Source organism: Papio anubis, chromosome X, assembly GCF_008728515.1.
Source record: "Papio anubis isolate 15944 chromosome X, Panubis1.0, whole genome shotgun sequence".
NCBI classification, from domain to species: Eukaryota; Metazoa; Chordata; class Mammalia; order Primates; family Cercopithecidae; genus Papio; species Papio anubis.
Genome location: NC_044996.1, coordinates 121194184 through 121217074, shown reverse-complemented (window position 1 = coordinate 121217074; position 22891 = coordinate 121194184). Strand labels below are relative to the sequence as shown.

Sequence of the window (22891 nt, the reverse complement as noted above, 5' to 3'; positions counted from 1 at the left end):
AATGGTGTGATCATGGCTCACTGCTGTAACCTTGGACTCCTGGGCTCAAACAGTCCTCCTGTCTCAGCCTCCTGTGGAGCTGGGACTGCAGGCACGTGCTACCACATCCAGATAATTTATTTGTAGAGATGGGGTCTCACTGTGTTGTCCAGGCTGGTCTCAAACTTCTCGCTTAGGTGATCCTCCCACCTTGGCCTTCCAAAGTGTTGGGATTACAGGTGTGAGCCACCATGTTTGGCCGTAGGTTTTTTGTTGTTTGTTTGTTTGTTTATGCATTGTATTTTCATGCATGGGAGCCCTTTGAATTTGGAGATTTCCTCTAATAGTAGCCACTAGCCACATATTTGGCTAAAGTTGTTAAAATGAATTAAACATACAGTTCCTACATTGCACCAGTCACATTTCAAGTACTCAATAGCTACATGTGGCTAGTGCAGAACATTTCCTTCATCAAAGAAAGTTCTGTTGGTTAGCACTGGTCTGCAGGCTCAGTGAAATTGCAAACAATATGATATCTTTTTAAAAACTTGAGACAGGCCAGGTGTGGTGGCTCGTACCTGTAATCCCAGCACTGTAGGAAATGGAAGTGGAAGGATTGCTTGAGGCCAGGAGTTTGAGGCCAGCCTGGGCAACACAGTGAGATCCCATCTCTACCAAAACAAAAAAATTTATTTATTATATATTACAAGGCAATAGGGACAGTTAGAGTATAAACTGACAAAATCCAGAAAGAAGCTGAAGAGAAAAAAAATGAGGTAAAAGCCATCATAGAAGCAACAATAAGAAAAAATGTGTCTTAGCATATAGCCAAGGACAGAGGGATTGGGCTTTAGGAAATCACAAAATGAAATGTTAAGAAAATAAAATTGTGAAAATGCTTATGGAGAAGAAGGATAGATATGGAGAAAGATAAGGGACACAAATACACATAAGTGAAATTCCAGAAGAGAACAACTAATGAACTAGAAAAATATTTATAATGGAAGATTTTTTTCCTGAAATAAAGATTAGAATCTTTTTTGTTCCAAGAAATTGTCAAAATGGTAAAACAACCAAATCATAATCATACTGTTATTTAGTGAACTTTAAGGATCAAGAATTATAGGGACATCCACACAGAAATGCTCAGTGCTAGGAGACAGTGAAACAATGCCTGCAAAGTTCTGAGGAAATTGTAACCTAAGAGTTTTATATTCAGCCAATTCATTCTTCAAGTAAAGGCCGTGGACCAACATTTTCAATTATGCAGAAATTCAGGGACTGTAGCACCCATTGGCCTTTCTTGGATGGGGGAACTATTTGGTATTGAATCTAGCAGATTAAAGGATCGATCAATAGAAAGAACCCTAGAATGGAGAAACTGATTTTTAAAAAAACTAGAAATGAGCATTGAGTTCATTTAATATAAAACTAGCTATAAAATATTTGGGGGAGTGGAGAAGTTGAAATGTTAACTTCCATATCTTTCACAGTAAAGTGACAGTAGATGCTGGGTCTAAAACTTATTTGTGTATTATAGGCAAAATATGGATGCTTTTATAATATTTTTTCTTACTTTTATTTATTTTTTGAAGAGGGGTCTTGCTTTGTAGCCCAGGCTGGAGTGCAGTGGCGTGATCATGACTCACTGTAGTCTTGACCTCCTGGGCTGAAGTGATCCTCCTACCTCAGCTTCCCGAGCAGCTGGGACCCCAGCCCCATACCACCATGCCCGGCTAATTTAAAAATTTTTTAGAGATGGTCTCACTATGTTGCCCAGGCCGAGGCAATCCTCCCACCTTGGCCTCCCAAAGTGTTGTGATTATAGGCATGAGCCACTGCACCTGCCTTGTTTTTTTTAGACAGTTAAGAACTAATGTCTTAATGACCAAACATTTACTTGAAGATTAGCATTCATATATTTAACAAATGAATGTTGTGTGCTTACTCTATACGCCGGGCAGTATTGTAGGCACTTGGGATATACATTAGTGAACAAAACACAGGAAAGTTTCTTTCCCTCATAGATATTACATTCTAGCAGAGGTACACAGACATAGGTGAGTGGTATAGCATATTATAAGGTGATACGTACTTGGGGAGGTAAAAAGAGGTATAAGGAGGATTTGGGTTACAAGTACGGTCAGGGTTTTGCTGAGAAGGTAACATTTGAGCAGACACTTACTTTTGAGACATCTGGTTAGACATCAAAGAGGAGATACATGTACAAATCTGAGTTATGGAGACAGGTCTAGAGTGGAGATGTAAATTTGGGAGTTGTTGGTATATAAATGAAATTTAAGTCATGAGACAGAGTGAGATAACCAAAGGAGTGATTGTAGACAAACTTAAGACTAAGGACTAAGCCCTGGGGTTTGCAGCATTAGGTGGTAAAAGGAGGCTCCAGCAAGAGTGAGGAGGCATGGTCAGTGAGGTGAGAGGAAACCAAGAGATTGGGTCATGGGAGCCAAGTGAGGAAAGTGAATCACAGAGAGTGCGTATCTGTCAGATGCTGCCGCTGCAAGTCACGTGAGGGCCGAGAATTGGTCATAAGTGACCTTGATGGACAGTTTTGGTGAAGTTGTGGGCAAAGAATGACCTGATTGAAATGAACTTTTTTTTTTTTTTTTTTTGGAGGCAGGGTCTCACTGTCGCCCAGGCCGAACTGCAGTGGTGCAATCACAGCTCACTGCAGCCTCAACCTCCTAGGTTGAGGTGATCCTTCCACCTCAGCCTCCTGGGTAGCTGGGACTACAGGTGCATGCTACCATGCCTGGCTAATTTTTTAATTTTTTTGTAGAGATGAGGGTCTCGCTGTGTTGCCCAGGCTGGTCTCTAAGTACTGGGCTTAAGCAATTCTCCTGCCTTGGCCTCCCAAAGAGCTGGGATTATAGGTGTGCACCACTGCACCCAACCTTGAAGTTACTTTAAAGGATATGAAATGAGGCAAATTTGAGAAATGGAGGTGGTGGAGAAATGGGATCAAGAGTTTTTGCTTGGCCGGGCACGGTGGCTCATGCCTGTAATCCCAGCATTTTGGGAGGCCGAGGTGGGTGGATCATCTGAAGTAAGGAGTTCAAGACCTGCCTGACCAACATGGTGAAATCCCATCTCTATTAAAAATACAAAATTAGCCAGATGTGGTGGTGCACGCCTATAATCCCAGCTACTTGGGAGGCTGAGGCAGGAGAATCGCTTGAACCCAGGAGGTGGCGGTTGCAGTGAGCTGAGACACACCATTGCACTCCAGCCTCGGCAACAAGAGCAAAACTCCACCTCAAAAAAAAAAAAAAAAGGAGGTTTTGCTCATTTTAAGCAGGGGAGAAAGAATGGCTTGTTTGTATCCTGATGAGAATGATCCAGTAGAGGATGCAGAGAAAGAGAGGGGAGAGGTGCTCAAGCAGTGAAGGAGGGGCTTCAAAAAGAGGGGATAGGCATTAGGTAGGAACACAAATGGTTTGTGGGAACAGGCTGAAGACAGTGTATGTGGGCTTAGTTGCTGGCAGGTGGATTAGATGCGGTAGTGAATCTTCTCTTCTGGTTGATTTCTAGGTGAAGTAAGAAGGTCAGCCACTGAGAGGATGGGGAGGTGGTATTAGAGATTTGAGGGGTGAGGAGAATAGGGAAAAGAGGAGAGGACAGAAAGTACCAGAAAGGGCTCACTTCAGGTTCAGGGTTATGAATTTAAAGTGAAACCATCCGTTGGGTGTGTTTGTGTTTCTGTGTGTTTCCAGCCATATTTAGCTACCTAGGTGCTGGTGCAGAGGCAAAGAGGCAAATTGTAAAGTGTGTGATTGTGCCAAGCCTGTGTGATGAAACAAAAGAAGGGGTAGGGTAAGGGAATTGAGATCGTGGACGAGGGAATGGGATTGACTTTGGAGTTAAAATTGTTTTGTTGTTGAGTTTAAATTCTCATGTTGTAACTTTTGTTTAAAAAGAGCATGTTACAACATCTCATTTTCACAAAAAGTTCTCTGTTCTTTCTTCCATCCTTTTATTTGTAGTATGCCTGGAGAAATGTCTAATGATCTGTAAATTCTGTTGATGGTTCCCAGTGGCAGGATTTTGAGCACATTTTCATTTCTTTCAGAAGATGAAGATAAAGGTCTGAGTTCTAAAGTCAGGCACCTCACTTTCTCTTCCACCTCTCACTTAGTAGCTCACTGACTTTGGGCAAATCACATGCCATTTCAGAGCCTGTATTTCTTTATCTGGAAAAGATGAGAATCAAATGTAATTAAAAAAATGTAGAAATGCTAAGGAAATTGCAAAATGCCATGCAAATGGTAGTTATTATTAGAAGTAGTCTTAATTTCCAGAAACTGTGCTCTTCTGTTTTGGAGAGGCCTTATTCTAAAGCTCTAGTTCTTCATTACTACATTAGGAGAAGGCACTTATGCAGGAATCATAGGTAGGATGACTCAATTTTATCGAAGCCTTCTTTGTCTGTTTTTAGAAATTCATTTTTAATAATGGTAGCTTTAAAATCATAGTGAAATTTTGAGTACTTAACAGGACCATCAAAGTGTCTTTTTAAAAGATAAATCATTCCTGTAACATTTCATATTCAGAATAATTTTATAGATTTAGTGGGATAAGTGTTCAAGGTGAAAATCTGAAGGTGAATTATACTTATGTAATAGAATAGCTTTGCTACCAGGTAAGCTCATATATTTGGAATGTGTTTTCCCTCACATTTGTGAAAGCAAACAGAGGTCTTTTACTCCAAGTTACAGGTAAAACCATGACATTTTGCAAGCTCTAAAATGATTGGATTTTCTAGTCATCAAAGGTTTAACCTGAAGGGTACAGACAAACTGACATGCAAAAACAAGAAGCCTGGCCCTGTTATTTGTAAACATAGGGACATTGGATTTTCCAGTACTTGCTGGAATCAGTTTTGACAAGCCTTCTCAAAAGAGGCCAGCTTTATCAACATCATCAAACTGTTTTGAGTTGAGTTATCCGAAGATGTTACAAATTTTCTCCTAGTTTGGTGATAACTTTATCCCTCCATTGCTACCTCGGTTTGAAATTCCAAACCACCTTTAAGAAAATAACCTAGGCCGGGCGCGGTGGCTCAAGCCTGTAATCCCAGCACTTTGGGAGGCCGAGACGGGCGGATCACAAGGTCAGGAGATCGAGACCATCCTGGTTAACACGGTGAAACCCCGTCTCTACTAAAAAATACAAAAAACTAGCCGGGCGAGGTGGCAGGCGCCTGTAGTCCCAGCTACTTGGGAGGCTGAGCCAGGAGAATGGTGTAAACCCGGGAGGCGGAGCTTGCAGTGAGCTGAGATCTGGCCACTGCGCTCCAGCCTGGGCGACAGAGCTAGACTCCGTCTCAAAAAAAAAACAAAAAAAAGAAAATAACCTTGGCCCAGTTAGCCGGGTGTGTCATAAAAATAGCTTTGAAAAAGGGTAAGTATGTATCAGTCCAGAAGTAAGAGCATTAATGCTGACTCTTTCTCCCTACAAACCATTTTTATAAAGCATAATCAAGATACTTTAGATAGTTATGTCCAGTGTTTAGAGAACCTGTAGTTGTTTTTTTAACTGCAAAGACTTTAACCAGTTGGACTCTTTGAACCTTCGTATCATTAAGCTTGTCCTGGATCACTCATTTTCTCTAGTTTCTCAAGCTCTTAACCCAGTCTTTTGTTTTCTCACTGATTACCCAAGTTCTTGCCTCTTGTTTCATACCTATGATTGAAGCCACCAGCCATAAACTACAACTTTCTGCATCATCACCTTCCCTGCTTCCCTAAACACAGCATAGCTACATTATCATTCAAGTCTCAGAAGGATAGCGTGTTTCTCCTTCTATTTAAGGAAAATTCCTTCATCTTTGCTCCTAGTTTCATTTATCCCTTTTCCTCTGAGATCTGGATCCCCAAATTTCACATCCTCTGGCTTCAGTCTCTCACTTTCTATTCTGTTTTCTCCTACAGACCGAGCATGCTTGAGTATTTTTATCTACCAATACTAAATGGAAAAGTCCTTGACTCTGCAACCCATTTTAGTTATTGTCCTTCTGTTTGCCTTTTTCAAACTAGACTCGAAGAAATTCACATGTTCCATTGACGACTCAGCCCACTCTAGTCTGACCCCTTACAGCCTTCACTCCACTGATTTTAACCAAGAACAGCGACCTCACGCTACTACACAGTGGACATTCCTTCTCCACGTTCCTTCTTGTGTGGTGCTGCATTACTTACTTACTAGGGCCTTACTTACTGGGCTTCCTGCATCTTTTAACGCCCTAGCTTCCTTCATACCCTTCTACCACCCTCTCCAGCTTTCCCTTCTCTGGTTTCTTTATGAACTATTCTTGCCCCTCCCTTTAACTATGGCATTCCCTGGGACTCTGTCCTCACACTGCAGATTCTCACTGCATGATGACAAAGCTTAGTTAACACAGTTGAGGGCTCCCCAAACTGTGTCAGCCTTCCACTTTCAGACTTGAATATTAAGCAGCTGGCTTCACATCTCATTCATTCAGTGAATTGTTGATTCATCAATATTCTGATCATCTACCATCACCAGACTGGGTCTTAAAAGACTGAGTAATGAAAATACAGGTTCTGCTGTGTCAATGGGAAAGACGGGGAGAAAAACCAGTGGCCACACAGTGAATCATGTATTCCGAGAGAAGCAAGCAAAGGGTGCTGTGAGCACAAAGCAATAGCAACAATCACTGGTTCTGAGGGCTTTTCAGGACGTTATCCTTGGGACCTTAAGTTAATCAAACATGCAGGAAGAGAGATTCTTTTCCTCATTTCTCACATTTCTTACCTCAGTCACTCAGTCACCTAAATTTTAAAAACCCAGTTATCTTTGGCTTCTTTGTCATGTTAGGTTTTCAGTCAGACACCAAGTTCTACTCATTTCAGTCCCAAGATAGGCCTCAAGTCCAGCCCACTCCGCCAGTTGTACTACCTCTGTCCTGATTCAAGGCCTCGCCATCTGTCACCTGCATTACTGCAGTAGACGCAAGTCAGCTCCATGCTTTGATCTCGTTGGATCTACCTTTCCAAGGCCAGCAGAAATGGGCACCTGACTTAGTCACTGCTCTGTGTGAAAGTCTCTCAGTCCTGCAGCAGATATTCTCCAGCCTCTCATCAGAGTCCGAGAGGCAGAGCGCCCCTAAATCTGTCTCTATATAGCAGGTCCGAGTGCTGCAGATTCTGATTCTGTAGAGCTGCTGGACTGGATGCTTTGTTTTTAAATTCCCTAAGAGATTTTGACACCTGACCAGACTGAGAAACCCTTGGCCTGCAAGGATAAAGTCTGAGTCCCTCTGCCTGTGCACAAGGCCCTTTGTGACCTGGCTTCAGCTTCGCAGTCGGCTGCATTTCCTGTCACATCCTTTGCCACACTTGACCCTCACATTCCAGCAATATTGACCCATGCATTCCCTTACCATCACACCATTTTGTGTCTCCCTTCATTTGTCCCTTTACGTAATTGCCCTTCTCTTTCTCTTAACCTGGGTGAGGTATCTTTCCTTTGTTCCCATGGCAGAGATCAGTGCACAATGATGTTTGCCACTCATTTCTGACTCTCATCCTCTCATTTTTCTGTATCAATTTATTAAAGATTGCATTAGAGGGTTCAACATTGTCATCTTACAATGTACATAAACAAGCTTTTGCTTTTTTCTCTTAAATGACTTTCATTTCAGTTTATGTAAGAAAAAGTATAATTTATCAACAAGTGCATTTTTAAGTGACTTGTTTGGTTTTGAAACTGAAGATATATTAGAATGTAGTTTGGTGATTAATGATATCAAAAATAGACCAAAACAACAACTGCTTTCAGTGACCCAGAGTTTGGGATTCTTGAACTTTGCATTTGAAACAAGCTGATTAAATTTTATAATTTTTATGTTTGTAAATGACAAAGGTTTGGGGCTGCCATTTTCAAGCTTTTCTTTGCACGTAATTTGGGATGTGGATGGTATTGATTCTCAATAAGTCAGAAGTTAAGTTGATAATTTGTCACTGTATTTTTGTTTTTTAATGTTGGCGTTTGAGATAGTAGATTCATCTTGATGTTCTGCGTAAGAATTTTGATTAGGTAAACACAGTTTTTGGAGCTGGAGATTGTGACAGAACTTTGCAGAAGTATCATTTCAAAGATGTCAGAATCTGAGTTCTGTCTTGGTATAACGGGTGTAAATTACACAAGGGATGACTGTGAATGTTAAAAGTTATAGTGGTCAGAATCACCACCACCTAGCCTTGGTTGCAATACTAATTATGCCTGCCTGAGTCATGAGCACATTCATTCGTTTTCCACGAAAAGAAAGCATGTTTAGATAGTTACACTATTTTTTGATTTTTCAAAAATCACAGTTGCCTCTACCAATTTAAACCCCATGCTCCAAATTCCAGAAGTTGACGAGCCCTGACTGGGACCAGCGTAGCTTGAGATGTGAATTGTGTGACTCCAGATAAGTTACTCAACCTCTCTAAACTTCAGTTTACTCTACTGTAAAATGTAGAGAATATTGTACCATCTGCCTCACAGGGTTGTTGTAAGTATTAAGTAGTACTTACCATAATCACTTAGTAAATGGTAGCTGCATTATTATTACTACATTTAAAAATACCCACCTGTTTACTTGTTCACTTTGCCACAAGACTATAAATTTCTGGAGCCCTTGACTTTTTCATATTTGCATCTCCAATACTTCTGCCTAGAGTCTAATGTAGTTGTGATTCGCTGTTTGCTGAACTGAATAAAACAATGTCCATCCAAAAGGAAAACAGATCTAGCAGAGGAACACCAGAAAGGGAACTAAAAGGGCAAAGGGGAAATGAAAAGGCTTGTTGCAGGTATTACAAACAAGCTCAATGAGCCTTCTTTTCTGGGCCTCGGTCCTGCTCCCCTCTAGTTGGTCTTCCACTATGCCAGATAGACCAGCTGGGCCTAGAGCAGAGAGAACATTCCTTCAGAGTTTCACTAATGGACTCAACATTGAAAAACCCAACTTTTGCGATAAATTAAATTGTATTGGGTGCTAACTTTTCATTAGTCTTTGCTACACTTTTTGTTGAGCTAGAGATAGCAGTCAGTGCCCATAAGTGACGTGTAATGTAAGGCTACATTATATGGGGATTATGCTTTTGGTTGGTATTTATTCAAATCCAGAGTCTGTTATTTGAAGATACCATTTTTTGCAGCTTTATTTTGCAGGTCCTGTGAATAACAGGACACTTACTTTCTTGGCTACTTTGTAAAGTTTTAAAAAATGTGATGTTTGACTGGGCACGGTGGCTCATGCCTATAATCCCAGCACTTTGGGAGGCCGAGGTGGGTGGATCACTTGAGGTCAGGAATTTGAGACCAGCCTGACCCAACATGGTGAAACCCCATCTCTACTAAAAATACAAAAATTAGCTGGGTGTGGTGGCCGGCGTTTGTAATCCCAGCTTCTTGGGAGGCTGAGGCAGGAGAATCGCTTAAACCCAGGAGGCAGAATTAACCAAGATTGTGCTACTGCACTCCAGCCTGGATGACAGAGACTCTGTTTCAAAATAAATAAATAAATAAAAATAAAATATAAATAAATAAATGTGATGTTCGTTGTATATCCCCCGAGTCTCTACTATTGGAAGTCATATGTATCTCTTTTTTTTTTTTTTTTCTCTTTTTATCCCCCTCTGTGTCTCTTTCATTTGTTCATTTTTTTTTTTTAACACATACAGGCTATTATACCTTCATTAATGAGAGCAATGGGTGTATGAGAATATGTTTAAAATCACATATTGCTGCATTTGCCACCAAGGACCTAGACTCACTATTGTCATAAACTAAAGTTGTGTGTGTACGTTATGCGTATTTACATTTAAGCAGATTGAAGCTGAATTTCCGTTGGCCATCTCATTGCAGTGTACCTTTCTGGCAATCATGTTTTGATTATTTTCTAATGTATTGTTCTATTGGAGATAGATCATATCGAATGATACTCAAGAATAGTGACCATGAAGTACTGCTTATAAAATATTTATATATGAAGACTATTTCTTGATTTTACTTCTAGGACATTCTTCTAAATTTTTTGTTGTTGTTGTTGTTTTGAGACAGGGTCTCACTCTGTAACCCAGGCTGGAGTGCAGTGGCATTATCTTGGCTCACTGTAACCTTGACCTCCCAGGCTTGTGTGATTCTCCCACCTCAGCCTCCTGAGTAGCTGGGACTACAGGCACATGCCACCATGCCCAGTTAATTTGTGTGTGTGTGTGTATATATATATACACACACATATGTATATATATGCGCGCACACACACACACACACATATATATATTCTTGAGTATCATTGGTAAAGATGGGGGTCTTGCCATGGTGCCCAGCCTGGTCTCAAACTCCTGGCTTCAAGTGATCCACCCACCTTGGCCTCCCAAAGTGCTGGGATTACAGGCATGAGCCACTGCACCTGGCCAGTTCTTTGAAGGTTTTAGTATTAGAAGAATATCTTTAATATAGGAGTGCTTTTACCTTATGGCTTAGCAAAGGCTATAAGTATATTCTTTTGTATTTACAGTTTTCTAGGCTACCAGGAGTTTTCTCTATGTATAGTATTTTTTGCTTTAATATCTTCTTCTGTTTTTAGAAGTCTTTAGAAATGTATTGATTGAATCTTTTACTTGTCTAGGTAAAATCCAGTTTTATGTGAATCAAGTTAGAGATTATATTTGTAAAAGAACTTTCGCCGGGCGAAGTGGCTCATGCCTGTAACCCAGCATTTTGGGAGGCCGAGGCGGGTGGATTAGGAAAACACGGTGAAACCCCGTCTCTACTAAAAATACAAAAAATTAGCCAGGCGTGGTGGTGGGCGCGTGTAGTCCCAGCTACTGAGGAGGCTGAGGCAGGAGAATCGCTTGAACCCGGGAGGCGGAGGTTACAGTGAGCTGAGATCGCACCACTGCACTCCAGCCTGGGTGACAGAGTGAGACTCCGTCTCAAAAAAAAAAATTTTTTTTTTTTTTTGCAAAGAGTAACATTTTATTTAAATATATATTATTATTTGTGATTTATTTCCTTCCTTTTTAGTGGATGATGCTGGCAAAATAGAACACGACGGTTCTTCCGGAATGACCATGGACACAGAGTCGGAAATTGATCCTTGTAAAGTGGATGGCACTTGTCCTGAAGTCATCAAGGTGTACATTTTTAAAGCTGACCCTGGAGAAGATGACTTAGGTAAGAAGAAGTGTTTAGACATTGTACATCCTCATCCAAATGTTTCAGCCTGATTACTTTTGGGTTATTTAGATTGAGAACATTTGGAATCTTTTCTGAAGTAACTTTTGTATAAGAATTCCAATGTCGTAATAGCAAAGTTTGTAAAAAGTAATAAGAAAAGTATGTAAAAAGAAATAGATGGAAATGAAGTTTTCAAATAAATTATTGAAGCTGTTTTCTTCTCGGATAGGTGGAACTGTAGACATTGTGGAGAGTGAGCCTGAGAATGATCATGGAGTTGAACTGCTTGATCAGAACAGCAGTATTCGTGTGCCCAGGGAAAAGATGGTTTATATGACTGTCAATGACTCTCAGCCAGAAGATGAAGATTTAAGTAAGTAGGTGGCCTTTTTGTGGGAGAAAATTTTATGTTTCTGGAGCTTTTAAATGACCAGCGTTTGAAATAAGTAGCATTATTTTAGAGATGATTATGCTACTACATTCCAAGGGAAACGTCAGTGACTCTTTTATGTATGCTTATAATGTTGCTTTAAAACCAAGTTATGGTGAAAGCCAAGAAGTGAATGATTCATTCAACAAATACTTATTGAGTGCTTACTACGTGAAAGCTATGTTCTAGGTATGTAATATTTGGACCTTCTTTCCATTTTGTCTATTAACTGAATTCAAATAAAAACATGTTTCCTGTAATTTCTGTAAACCTGGTCACAGAAGTTTTTGTAACTTTCTACTTAGATGTTGCTGAAATCGCTGACGAAGTTTATATGGAAGTGATTGTAGGAGAGGAGGATGCTGCGGCAGCAGCGGCAGCCGCTGCTGTGCATGAGCAGCAAATGGACGACAATGAAATCAAAACCTTCATGCCGATCGCATGGGCAGCAGCTTATGGTAAGTTGCCCAGCACCTCTTAGCATTGAAGAAGTTGGTTCTTGAACATGAATCCATGATTGAAAAATGGTTTCTGTAGTCTTAGGTTTCAGAAGTCTGAAATACCAGTGTCCTGTAAGGATTATTTGAATTGAATTAGAGTATAAAGTCTACATTTTGTGTTTATTTTTAACAGGAATTTCTTTCATGTGTATATTACGTAGAAGGAAGTACTGCAAGAAGTACACAGGCTTTCAAGCTGAAAGTTTTCATCTTGATTATATTTGGCCCATGACTTTTTCATTTTGGGAGACAAGGGAGTCTATGGGGCAAAACTGCTGACATGCGTTTTTTAGCTTTGGAAGCTAGGCGTTTCCTACGGTCTCACGATAATAAATGTGCTCATAAAACCCATGACCTAGAATGGGGAATTTCTGTCATTCATGAGTATCATGGCTTACTTTTCGTTGTTGTAGTTAATAAAGAATTCCTAATTCTTTAAAATTTATAATACTGTATAATTTTGTTTTTTAATACACATTGTTAGGTAATAATTCTGATGGAATTGAAAACCGGAATGGCACTGCAAGTGCCCTCTTGCACATAGATGAGTCTGCTGGCCTCGGCAGACTGGCTAAACAAAAACCAAAGAAAAGGAGAAGACCTGATTCCAGGCAGTACCAAACAGGTGAGGGCGCACGAGTTCCATGGCGCAGCGTGCTCTCAGAGGAAGCTCTAGTATGTATCCACAGGGGTGTCACAATGGCATTTTAGCTGCTAGACCATATGTAGCTTTGTCTATTGAACTTGAAAATATAATTTTCAGAATTCAGTGATATTCATGAATGATTTCCTTAGATAAAAAGAAACAGTACATGACTGAGAAACATGGATGAGAAAAATTCAAAACTTGGATGATTTTTATGTGTACATGGAATGAAATCCCTCAAATATGTTATAAGCATTAACTTTGTAAATATAGAGAATCTATGTCAGCATAAAGCAGGCATAATTTACAGAGCAGCAGGATAAGTACTTTAGTTCATACAACATTCCTATTCTTGTATGATGATATGGGTTTAAACTTTGCTGTAAGTTAATGTAAGTTACGTTTTTTGGAATAAACAGTGGAAATTTTTGTCACCAAAGTTTATTTTTATGAATAATTTTCCACCAGTTTGTTTATTTTTTTTTGAGGCAGAATCTTGCTCTCTTACCCAGGCTGGAGTGCAGTGGCGTGATCTCAACTCACACTGCAACCTCTGCCTCCTGTGTACAAGTGATTCTCCTGCCTCAGCCTTCCAAGTGGCTGGCATTACAGATGTGTGCCACTGTGCCCCACTCATTTTCATATTTTTAATAGAGACGGGTTTTCAGCATGTTATGTTGGTCAGGCTGGTCTCGAACTCCTGAGTTCAGGGGATCTGCCTGCCTCGGCCTCCCAAAGTGCTGGGATTACAGGCATGAGCCACCATGCCCAGCCAATTTTCCACCAATTTCTAAATTGCTGTAGGTTTAATCACTAATTGATAAAAGTTACATATTCATTAATTTTATTAAACTAGAGGGAGTGAAGGTGGTACAGTCCTCATGAATGAAGTTTCCAGACCATTTTCTCTATGACTAGGTTGCTATATCTCTTGTGTTGAAAAACAGTAAAAGGAATGTTAAGTAGCAAATAGTCCAATTTAGGAGTCCTTGGCCAACAGTGGTCAGAACCCACGCTTTACATTCGCAAAGAAACTGGAACAGAACTTGGTTTGAGCATTCATACTCCTTTCTTTTCCTTTCTTAGCAATAATTATTGGCCCTGATGGACATCCTTTGACTGTCTATCCTTGCATGATTTGTGGGAAGAAGTTTAAGTCGAGAGGTTTTTTGAAAAGGCACATGAAAAACCATCCCGAACACCTTGCCAAGAAGAAATACCGCTGTACTGACTGTGATTACACTACCAACAAGAAGATAAGTTTACACAACCACCTGGAGAGCCACAAGCTGACCAGCAAGGCAGAGAAGGCCATAGAATGCGATGAGTGTGGGAAGCATTTCTCTCATGCAGGGGCTTTGTTTACTCACAAAATGGTGCATAAGGAAAAAGGAGCCAACAAAATGCACAAGTGTAAATTCTGTGAATACGAGACAGCTGAACAAGGGTTACTGAATCGCCACCTCTTGGCGGTCCACAGCAAGAACTTTCCTCATATTTGTGTGGAGTGTGGTAAGGGTTTTCGTCACCCCTCAGAGCTCAAAAAGCACATGAGAATCCATACTGGGGAGAAGCCGTACCAATGCCAGTACTGCGAATATAGGTCTGCAGACTCTTCTAACTTGAAAACGCATGTCAAAACTAAGCATAGTAAAGAGATGCCATTCAAGTGTGACATTTGTCTTCTGACTTTCTCGGATACCAAAGAGGTGCAGCAACATGCTCTTATCCACCAAGAAAGCAAAACACACCAGTGTTTGCATTGCGACCACAAGAGTTCGAACTCAAGTGATTTGAAACGACACATAATTTCAGTTCACACGAAAGACTACCCCCATAAGTGTGACATGTGTGATAAAGGCTTTCATAGGCCTTCAGAACTCAAGAAACACGTGGCTGCCCACAAGGGCAAAAAAATGCACCAGTGTAGACATTGTGACTTTAAGATTGCAGATCCGTTTGTTCTAAGTCGCCATATTCTCTCAGTTCACACAAAGGATCTTCCATTTAGGTGCAAGAGATGTAGAAAGGGATTTAGGCAACAGAATGAGCTTAAAAAGCATATGAAGACACACAGTGGCAGGAAAGTGTATCAGTGTGAGTACTGTGAGTATAGCACTACAGATGCCTCAGGCTTTAAACGGCACGTTATTTCCATTCACACGAAAGACTATCCTCACCGGTGTGAGTACTGCAAGAAAGGCTTCCGAAGACCTTCAGAAAAGAACCAGCACATAATGAGACATCATAAAGAAGTTGGCCTGCCCTAACAATACTTCTACAGACGTTTGTAGAGATATTGGCCTTGAAGCAGAAAATTCATTTTAAAGCCAATCAGTCTCGTTCACATACAATACTGTATATTGATTTATGCTGTGTACAAATAGAATTATTGCTTCTAGTTGACTTTTTTTAATATACATTTTGTTCAGTAGTGTGTTCTGAATTCTATTCAGTTTGTTTAATAAATGGGGAAAACTGGCAACATGCTAGTTACTTTTAATAAAGTAATCCCTGATTCTATACCGAATTTTTATATCTTAGAATTTTATATTTATTTAAATATTTACCTTGCTTACCTTGATGGTACTCTTCTAAGACCATTAACTTAAGGTAACTTTATATTGGTAACTCTGAAAGTATTCATGTTGACTCATTTTCCTTCCCCATACATTTCTCACAATAAAATTGTCAGAGACATCTAATATAAATGGGAGATTTTACAGTCAGGTCTAATCATCATAACATGGAAGTCATTTACTTAATATTTTCAGACCACTTGACAGTGAAAGTTTCCATTTGAGCTTTTGCGTCCCTGGCTTTGCTTAAGAGCAGTGGCTGGGTTCGTGTTTACTTTTCAAATATATTACTTTTGGTTTTCTTTGGATTATTTACATCTTTTGTCAGCATAGCAAACTTTTAGAAAACCTTATTGAAAAATTATGCTTGATCATGTTGTATTTTGATTATTCTGTCTGTGCGGCTTCGTCTTGGAATGGTTTTGTGCTACAAATGACATTTACTGAGGACTGCATTTTGGAATCTCCTAGAGGTAACTCATGGCTTATAGGATCTTTTGCAACTTTATGTATGTAAATGTACCCCGAATTATATATATACACATATATATCATGTACCTGTGTGTATTGCTTATTTTATATATTTATACACACAACCCCAAGTTACAGTAGTTGTTTAAAATCTATAATGAAAAGTATTAAATTTACAATAACATGAAAGATCCAGGGATGCATGAGAGAGCATTTTGTAAGTCATGCTCTTCAGAGAGATTACTCAGGTGAAGAATTAGAAGGAAAATAAGGACACTAGTATTTTTAAAGAGTAAAGATATTTTCTTTTAAATATCTTTGGTAATTGAAAAATAGAGGTTAAGATGTTTCTAGGTAGAATGTTTTCATACAGTTTCAGCTCCATGTCTTTATATTTTTCTGAAAAGCAAATGAGTATCCAGACATGACTCCCACAGTTCTCTTTGAGAAGCCCTAGAGGGAACTCTGTCTTACCTAGTGAGAGGGATGGAAAAGAAGCGATGGCTCTGTGGACCAGAGAACAGGTGCTAATTATGGCATCACACTCGGCAAGTTCAGGCCGATCTGGTATTTCTCAGACAGTTACAGTTAGCAAACTTTAAAAACTTAACACTCAAGTTGGCTTTGATTAAAACGTAAAGATGTGTTTTAAGTAGATAAGGAAAGTCTGAGGCCTTATTTGGAACATCACTAAGTCTTCCAAAGGTTTTTTTTTTTTTTTTTTTTTTTTTTTTTTTTTTTAAGATGGAGTCTCGCTCTGTTGCCCAGGCTGGACTGCAGTGGCATGATCTTGGCTCACTGCAACCTCTGCTTCCTGGGGTCAAGCAATTATCTGCCTCAGCCTCTCAAGTAGCTGGGATTACAGGTGCCTGCCGCCACGCCTGGCTAATTTTTTGTATTTTTAGTAGAGATGGGGTTTCACTATCTTGGCCAGGCTGGTCTTGAACCCTGACCTCGTGATCCACCTGCCTCGGCCTTCCAAAGTGCTGGGATTACAGGCGTGAGCCACCACGCTTAGACACCACATAGGTCTGAATCAGTGTCATACAGTCATAAAACAAACTCGGTTAATTAGAACTTGGTTGTGTTAAGACGAATCTTGGAGAACAGAAAACAGTTTTGGGGTCCCTTCAGTTGGCTATTGGTCCGTCTGCATCTAGCACATTGTAGGATATTTAGAAATTGTCTTCCCACCCTATAGCTGCCTTGCCACCTCATTATGGTGCTCCGTCCCCTGTGTACTTAGGTTTTTACCTTTCATCTTTCTCTTTGCCATTGATGTTTGTATTCAAGAGTTACATTTTTAGGGTTAGAAATAAAAATATTTGGTGTTTGGCAAACCTGAAGTGCTAGACTGATTTAGTCTAGTTTTAAATCAAGTGCTTTAGGCAGGAGTGAACTCTAGCCCAAATGCCAGTCAAAGTCAAGGCATGGGTTTTCCTAGCCTATCTTATAGGAAATTCCTGTACCTTCTTGGCCCCTATAATGTGTTGTTTTTTTTTTTAAAGTAACTTACAATTTTGTGATCCGTGATTCATTGCCCTGCGATTCTTGAAAGCTCTGTCTGTTTTTTTGTGAGAACCTTTAAAATCTCCCTTAATTTTTATTTTCCCAGAAATAATGTAAAAACACTTAAATGAAAGTGGAAATGTATTAATTTTAAATCCTAAAATTAATACAGAAAATATAAATGATTGGGTCTTTTTTTTTTTTAAATAAACTGAAAGATAAAGAACACAACACTTCACACATTTTATATTTCTCTTACATACTCTGGAATCATACACAGTTCTTTTCTTTTTAAAGCACAATATTAAAACCTTTAAAAGGTATTTAAGGGTTTGGTCAAGTGAATATGATAAAACATTTGTCTGTATAAAGAGAAAATGAAATCGTAGTCACTGTTACGTACTGACATTAGTTACAACCTAGTTTTAATTCTTAAAACAATTTTGATTAGCAAAGCTAAAAAAAATGGATGTTTCAGTTAAATGTTTTAAAGAGGTACAGATTTTTACAAGGACATAATATAAGTTATTGTTCTGTAGAAATATCCTATTAAATATTGTATGTCCCTCCCTCTGTACACTTTGTAAAGAAAGTAAAATACATAAAAAGAAAATCATATAGGGATGTGTGACATTATTGTAATTGTGTACTTGAGAATAACGTGCAAAAATAAAAATCAGAATATTTTCCTGTTATTGAATGTTTAGTCTATTTGATACCAGTACTAAGTTAATGCTTTTTCTTAAGGAAAAAAAAATGTACAGTTTTTGTAAACCTAATAAACATCAAAAGCAGTGGATTATTTTCATCCCCCCATTTCTTAATTCCTTTTTCACAGCAGTGGAATGCAAAGTGCTTGATTGCTTTGAATTTTGTGACTTGGATGCAAATACTGGTAACATTTCAGTTCTGTGAATTTGCAAGTAATATTTCAGAGAAGTTAAGAGGTGATTGGTGAGTCCTTTGATGAGCATGTCCTTGGAATTCAGTTTTTCTTTTATCTTCATAAAGGATTTGTTTTATTAGCATCTCCAGTTCCCCGAGATAAATTACCCATGCATAAAGTGGTTTTTGAGAGCACTTAATAAAGTTCATTTCAGTATTAATTTACAGCATATTTAATCAGTGGGTACTGTTACCACCTCCACAGCAGAAATCGTGCCCTCGAGTTACCACTTGGTGCCCAGTTTAGAGGACTCTAGTAGATGCTCACATACTAGAGAATGGTCATTGCCACAGTTAAAAATCGGCAGTTAAGTAAATGTCAGGAGTCAAAAGAGATAGAGTTGTGCCATCTTTGATTTTATAGACAAGATTCTGCAGTTCTTCCGACTGTATGAACAAACAAATGTTTGCCTAATAGTTGAAACAATAAATCAAAATTTTAAGTAAATGATGAAGGGAATGTGAAGAATGTCACTGTCCAGAGCCATAAATCAGACAAAACCATAGCATACTGAAAAACTTGTAATGGAACACCTAACAAATGACACCTAACCTGTCTGTGATCCAACAAGTCAGATAATGTGCTGCTGTGTTCTCTGGGAATCCCAGTATTAACAATTTCATTTCCCACAAATTCTAGCATTCATGTAAGGAAAAACATGGCCAATCAGTATCGTAAAGGGACAGTCTTTCAGAGCAGTGGTTTTCAAAGTGTGGCCGGGCAGCATTGGCAGCATCTTAATTTCCTGGGACTTTGTTAAAGATGCAAATTCTTAGCCCCACCCTAGTCGTACTGAACTGGGAAACTGGTGTGGGACCCAGCGATCTTTGTTTTAACGTGTTCTCCAGGTGATTCTGATGCCTGTTCAAACTTGGGAAACACTTTTAGAGCACTTGAGGAACCTAAAAGATGACTGGTTCAACATTTTGTGTGGTAGATAAGAAAATGACAAAAAATCAGAAATGAACAGTGAGAGAAAAATAGGACCCAGACACTTGATACCTTCCGTTTGCTGTTTTAAAAGTGTAAGCCTGCCAAGTCAACAAGTATACCTTTAGCGCACATGTAAATAGCCTGCACTTCCTAAATTTTGTGTGGCCTCCCATAGTTACATTCCTCAAAGGTAAATTGAGTTCAGAGGAAGATTCAGCATTTAAAAGAGAAGGGCTGAAAAAGATTGTGTGTGGGTGTGTGTGGGTGTGGGTGTGGGTGTGTGTGTGTAATTGGCCCAGGGTTACTTAAGTAAATCATAATAAAGAAAAACCATTTTGCCACATTCTGTAACTGTTTAGTTAAGGTCAAATTAAGTTTACCCTATGGATTTTGTTTCATCTTTGGTTTCGTGTATATATTGTTTGCCTTTTTCATAAAAATCTTGGATTTGTTATATATTGTTCCTGTTATTTTTGACATCTTTGCTATTGTAAATAAATTACTATTTTGTTTTAAGTTACCCTAGTGGAGTGTTGGCTATAGACAAGGTATACACTCGAAATGAGGAGATTTAAATCACACAGTTAATGAATTCCCAACTTGCTAGAGGTGATTCGACTCCCTTCAGTAGTTCAACACTAATAATAGCACCAAGGAACATATCACTGGTGCATATAGGCGTAGCATCTGTACCAACTTGGATTTCAAAATCATGTTCTGACCTCTGATGGAAATACTCAGTCCATCAAGTTTGAGGTCAAAATCAAGAATTACTTTCCTTTACTTGGTTTTTCCTATTCAGTTGGTCTCCCATGTTACTTGTATTGCTGGTATTGGTGGACACAAAGGATCTGGCATTACAGTGACCTGTTGAGACTGTAAAGCCACTAGGAGACTTGGCTACTGAAAACTTGCTCAGGACTTCTCGATGTTGTTTGGCTATGTGAACTACCACAGAAGTATCTAAACACGTCGACTAAAATTATAGAATAGTTAACTAGACCTATATTATTTTGCTTTTTAAGAGGCCAGTTTCTGCTTTTAAATGCAGAACCCATTTCCTTTTGTCTGAGATTATTTGAAATGAGAGGTATTGTAAAGCCATCTGTTGGGGTTTTGAAGGTTCTAGTCACCTGTCCTCCCCTCTTGAGTTCCAACCACATTGAAAATAGACCAGAAACCACCCATTAGGTGTGTGATTTATTCTAGTAAGGCTGGACTGGGAGACCCAGAGGCTGAGATGAGCTTGTTTCCAATCTATTTCCCTCCAGTGTAGGCCTTGACTGATGTAGCCAGTCATTTGAAGGTATGGGGCCTACCTTCCACTCCTTTGTGAGCTATCAAGAGACTAGTTCTCTCATCAGAGAAAGGGAGCATCTACTCCAGCCCTCCCAGGCTAGGACACAGGAAAAGGGGGAGAAGAGTTCCCTTATGTCATCCTAATAAAGGTTAGTCCAATTCTGGATTGCCCTCTGGCACTGGCACACTAGCAACATGTGAGGTTTTCCCCATTAGCCTTGCATGTTTATGTCTACTTTTATTGATTTTTACTGTTCCCCCTTGAAGTGGTGGTTGTGGCAGACCTTCTAAAGTTCCTTTCTCTCTCAAGGCAGTATGCTTTGGTTGTTCTTCAGAAAATTAATTTTTAAAGGGCAAATGTACTTACTATACAAAGATGGAAATCTTGCAAGTTATTTTTATTGCATGCTTTTGTAACAAAAATTGGGAAAATCATAATCCACAAGGCCACCTTTATTAAAGGGATTGCTTGTCTTTGTTCTCTTCTAATCTTAGTCCATACACATAAATCTTTGATCTGTCTTGTAACCACAATATCAATTCTATTCTGGGTTCAGGGATTTTCTTTTCAAACATCAAATGTAATTCATGTGTCTACACCAGTATATGGGAGAGTTTGTTCCCCTCAGCCTTTCAAACAGTGAGTGTTACAGCTAATCTCACAGGTTAAAAAAATAAAGACTATGCCATCGCTGTTTCAATTTGCTTTGACGTGACTCCTAGCGGAGTTTAATACTTTTATATATATAATAGCACTTTAAGTTGTTGCTCTGATAAATTGACTGTTCAAATCCTGTGCCCCATTTTCTATTTGGAGTTCTTTGTACATTAAGCCTATTAACTTTCTAATACATTTGCTGCACATTTTTATAGTCCATAATTTATCTTGTTATTGCTTATGTAATCTTTTCATATATAAAAATCTTTAATATTTGTGTAATCAAATGTTTTTTTTTCCCCCTTTGTGATTCCTGGTGTTTCTTGTTCTGCTTAAAAAGTTATTTTCTACTGCAAGGTTCTACAAATATATGCCTAGATTTTCTTCCTATATTTTTATTGTTTTGTTTGGATTTTTATGTAATTAAAATTATTTAGTTTAGCAGATCCAACGGTGATTTTAAAAATTATTTTGAAAAAAAAAAAAAAAACCTGGGCAAGGTGGCATGCACCTGTTGTCCCAGCTACTCTGGAGACTGAAGTGGGAAGATAGCTTGAGCCCAGGAATTCAAGGCTATGGTGAACTATGATCGTGCCACTGCACTCCAGCCTAGGTGACAGAGTGAGACCCCATCTCAAAAAATTTTTTTAAAAATATATTGTTTGGTAGGGCATCTAATTTCTGTTTTCTCTTGGATAGAGAGCCACCTATTCCAGTACTGTTTGTTAAGTAAGTCACCCTTTACCCTCATGAGCTGAAATGACACTTTATGTGGTCATCATATATATCCTTGGATTTATTTCTGAAGTCTATTTTGTTTTACTGGTCTGTCATTCTTGTGCCAATGCCATACTGTTTTTCTCACAGTACCCTGGTGAACCAGAAGGCAAGTCCCTCTTTAGTTCTTTTTCATAGTTTTCTTGACCCTTATTCCATAGGAGCATGAAAATCATTTTACCCAGTTTCCGTTAAAAGCCTCATTGGGATTTTTAATTCAGAACACATGCATATTTTTGTTTGTTTTTTTGAGACGGAGTCTCACTCTGTTGCCCAGGCTTGAGTGCAGTGGCGAGATCTCGGCTCACTGCAACCTCCACCTCCTGGACTCAGACGATTCTCCTGCCTCAGCCTCCCGAATAGCTGGGATTACAGGCATGCTCCACCACACCCAGCTGATTTTTGTATTTTTAGTAGAGACGGGGTTTCACCATGTTGGCCAGGGTGGTCTTGAACTCCTGACCTCAGGTATCTGCCCGCTTCGGCCTCCCAAAGTGCTGGGATTACAGGCGTGAGCCACCGCCCCTGGCCAAGACTAATACTAATTAGTTTGCATATTAATTTAGCTCTAAAAAATAAACTTGGAAACTTTTCTACAATCTCCAATAGTTTAAAAACTAGAAGCATTATCTAATCCCTGAAGATTAGATAGAACTCAGTTGTGAAAGCATTTGGGTCTGATGCCTCTTTATAAACGGTAGGTCTTGGGGCCAGGCGGCCGTGGCGCACGCCTGTAATCCCAGCACTTAGAGGGCGGATCACTTGAGGTCAGGAGTTGGAGACCAGCCTGGCCAACATGGTGAAATGCTGCCTCTACTAAAAATACAAAAATTAGCTGGGCGTGGTGGTGCGCCTGTGGTCCCGGCTACTCTCCAACAGGCTGAGGCAGGAGAATTGTTTGAACCTGGGAACCTGGGCCGCATTGCAGTGAGCCAAGATCACGCCATTGC

The 22891-nt window shown here is 39.4% G+C and overlaps 1 protein-coding gene across 11 annotated transcripts in view; it reads left to right on the top strand.

Annotated features, from left to right (window-relative positions):
- ZFX (zinc finger protein X-linked) overlaps window positions 1-19727 on the top strand; it is a 67217-nt gene extending 47490 nt beyond the window's left edge. For 7 of the 11 annotated variants that reach the window (XM_031660467.1, XM_031660466.1, XM_031660463.1 and 4 more), the window contains 5 exons: window positions 11041-11190; window positions 11423-11566; window positions 11929-12081; window positions 12608-12748; window positions 13856-19727. In XM_031660467.1, coding sequence (XP_031516327.1) covers window positions 11041-11190; window positions 11423-11566; window positions 11929-12081; window positions 12608-12748; window positions 13856-15039 — 1772 coding nt within the window. In that variant the 3' untranslated portion in view covers window positions 15040-19727. The other 4 variants (XM_031660472.1, XM_031660471.1, XM_031660469.1 and 1 more) reach the window with 4 other exon arrangements.
- The last annotated feature ends 3164 nt before the right edge of the window (window positions 19728-22891 follow it).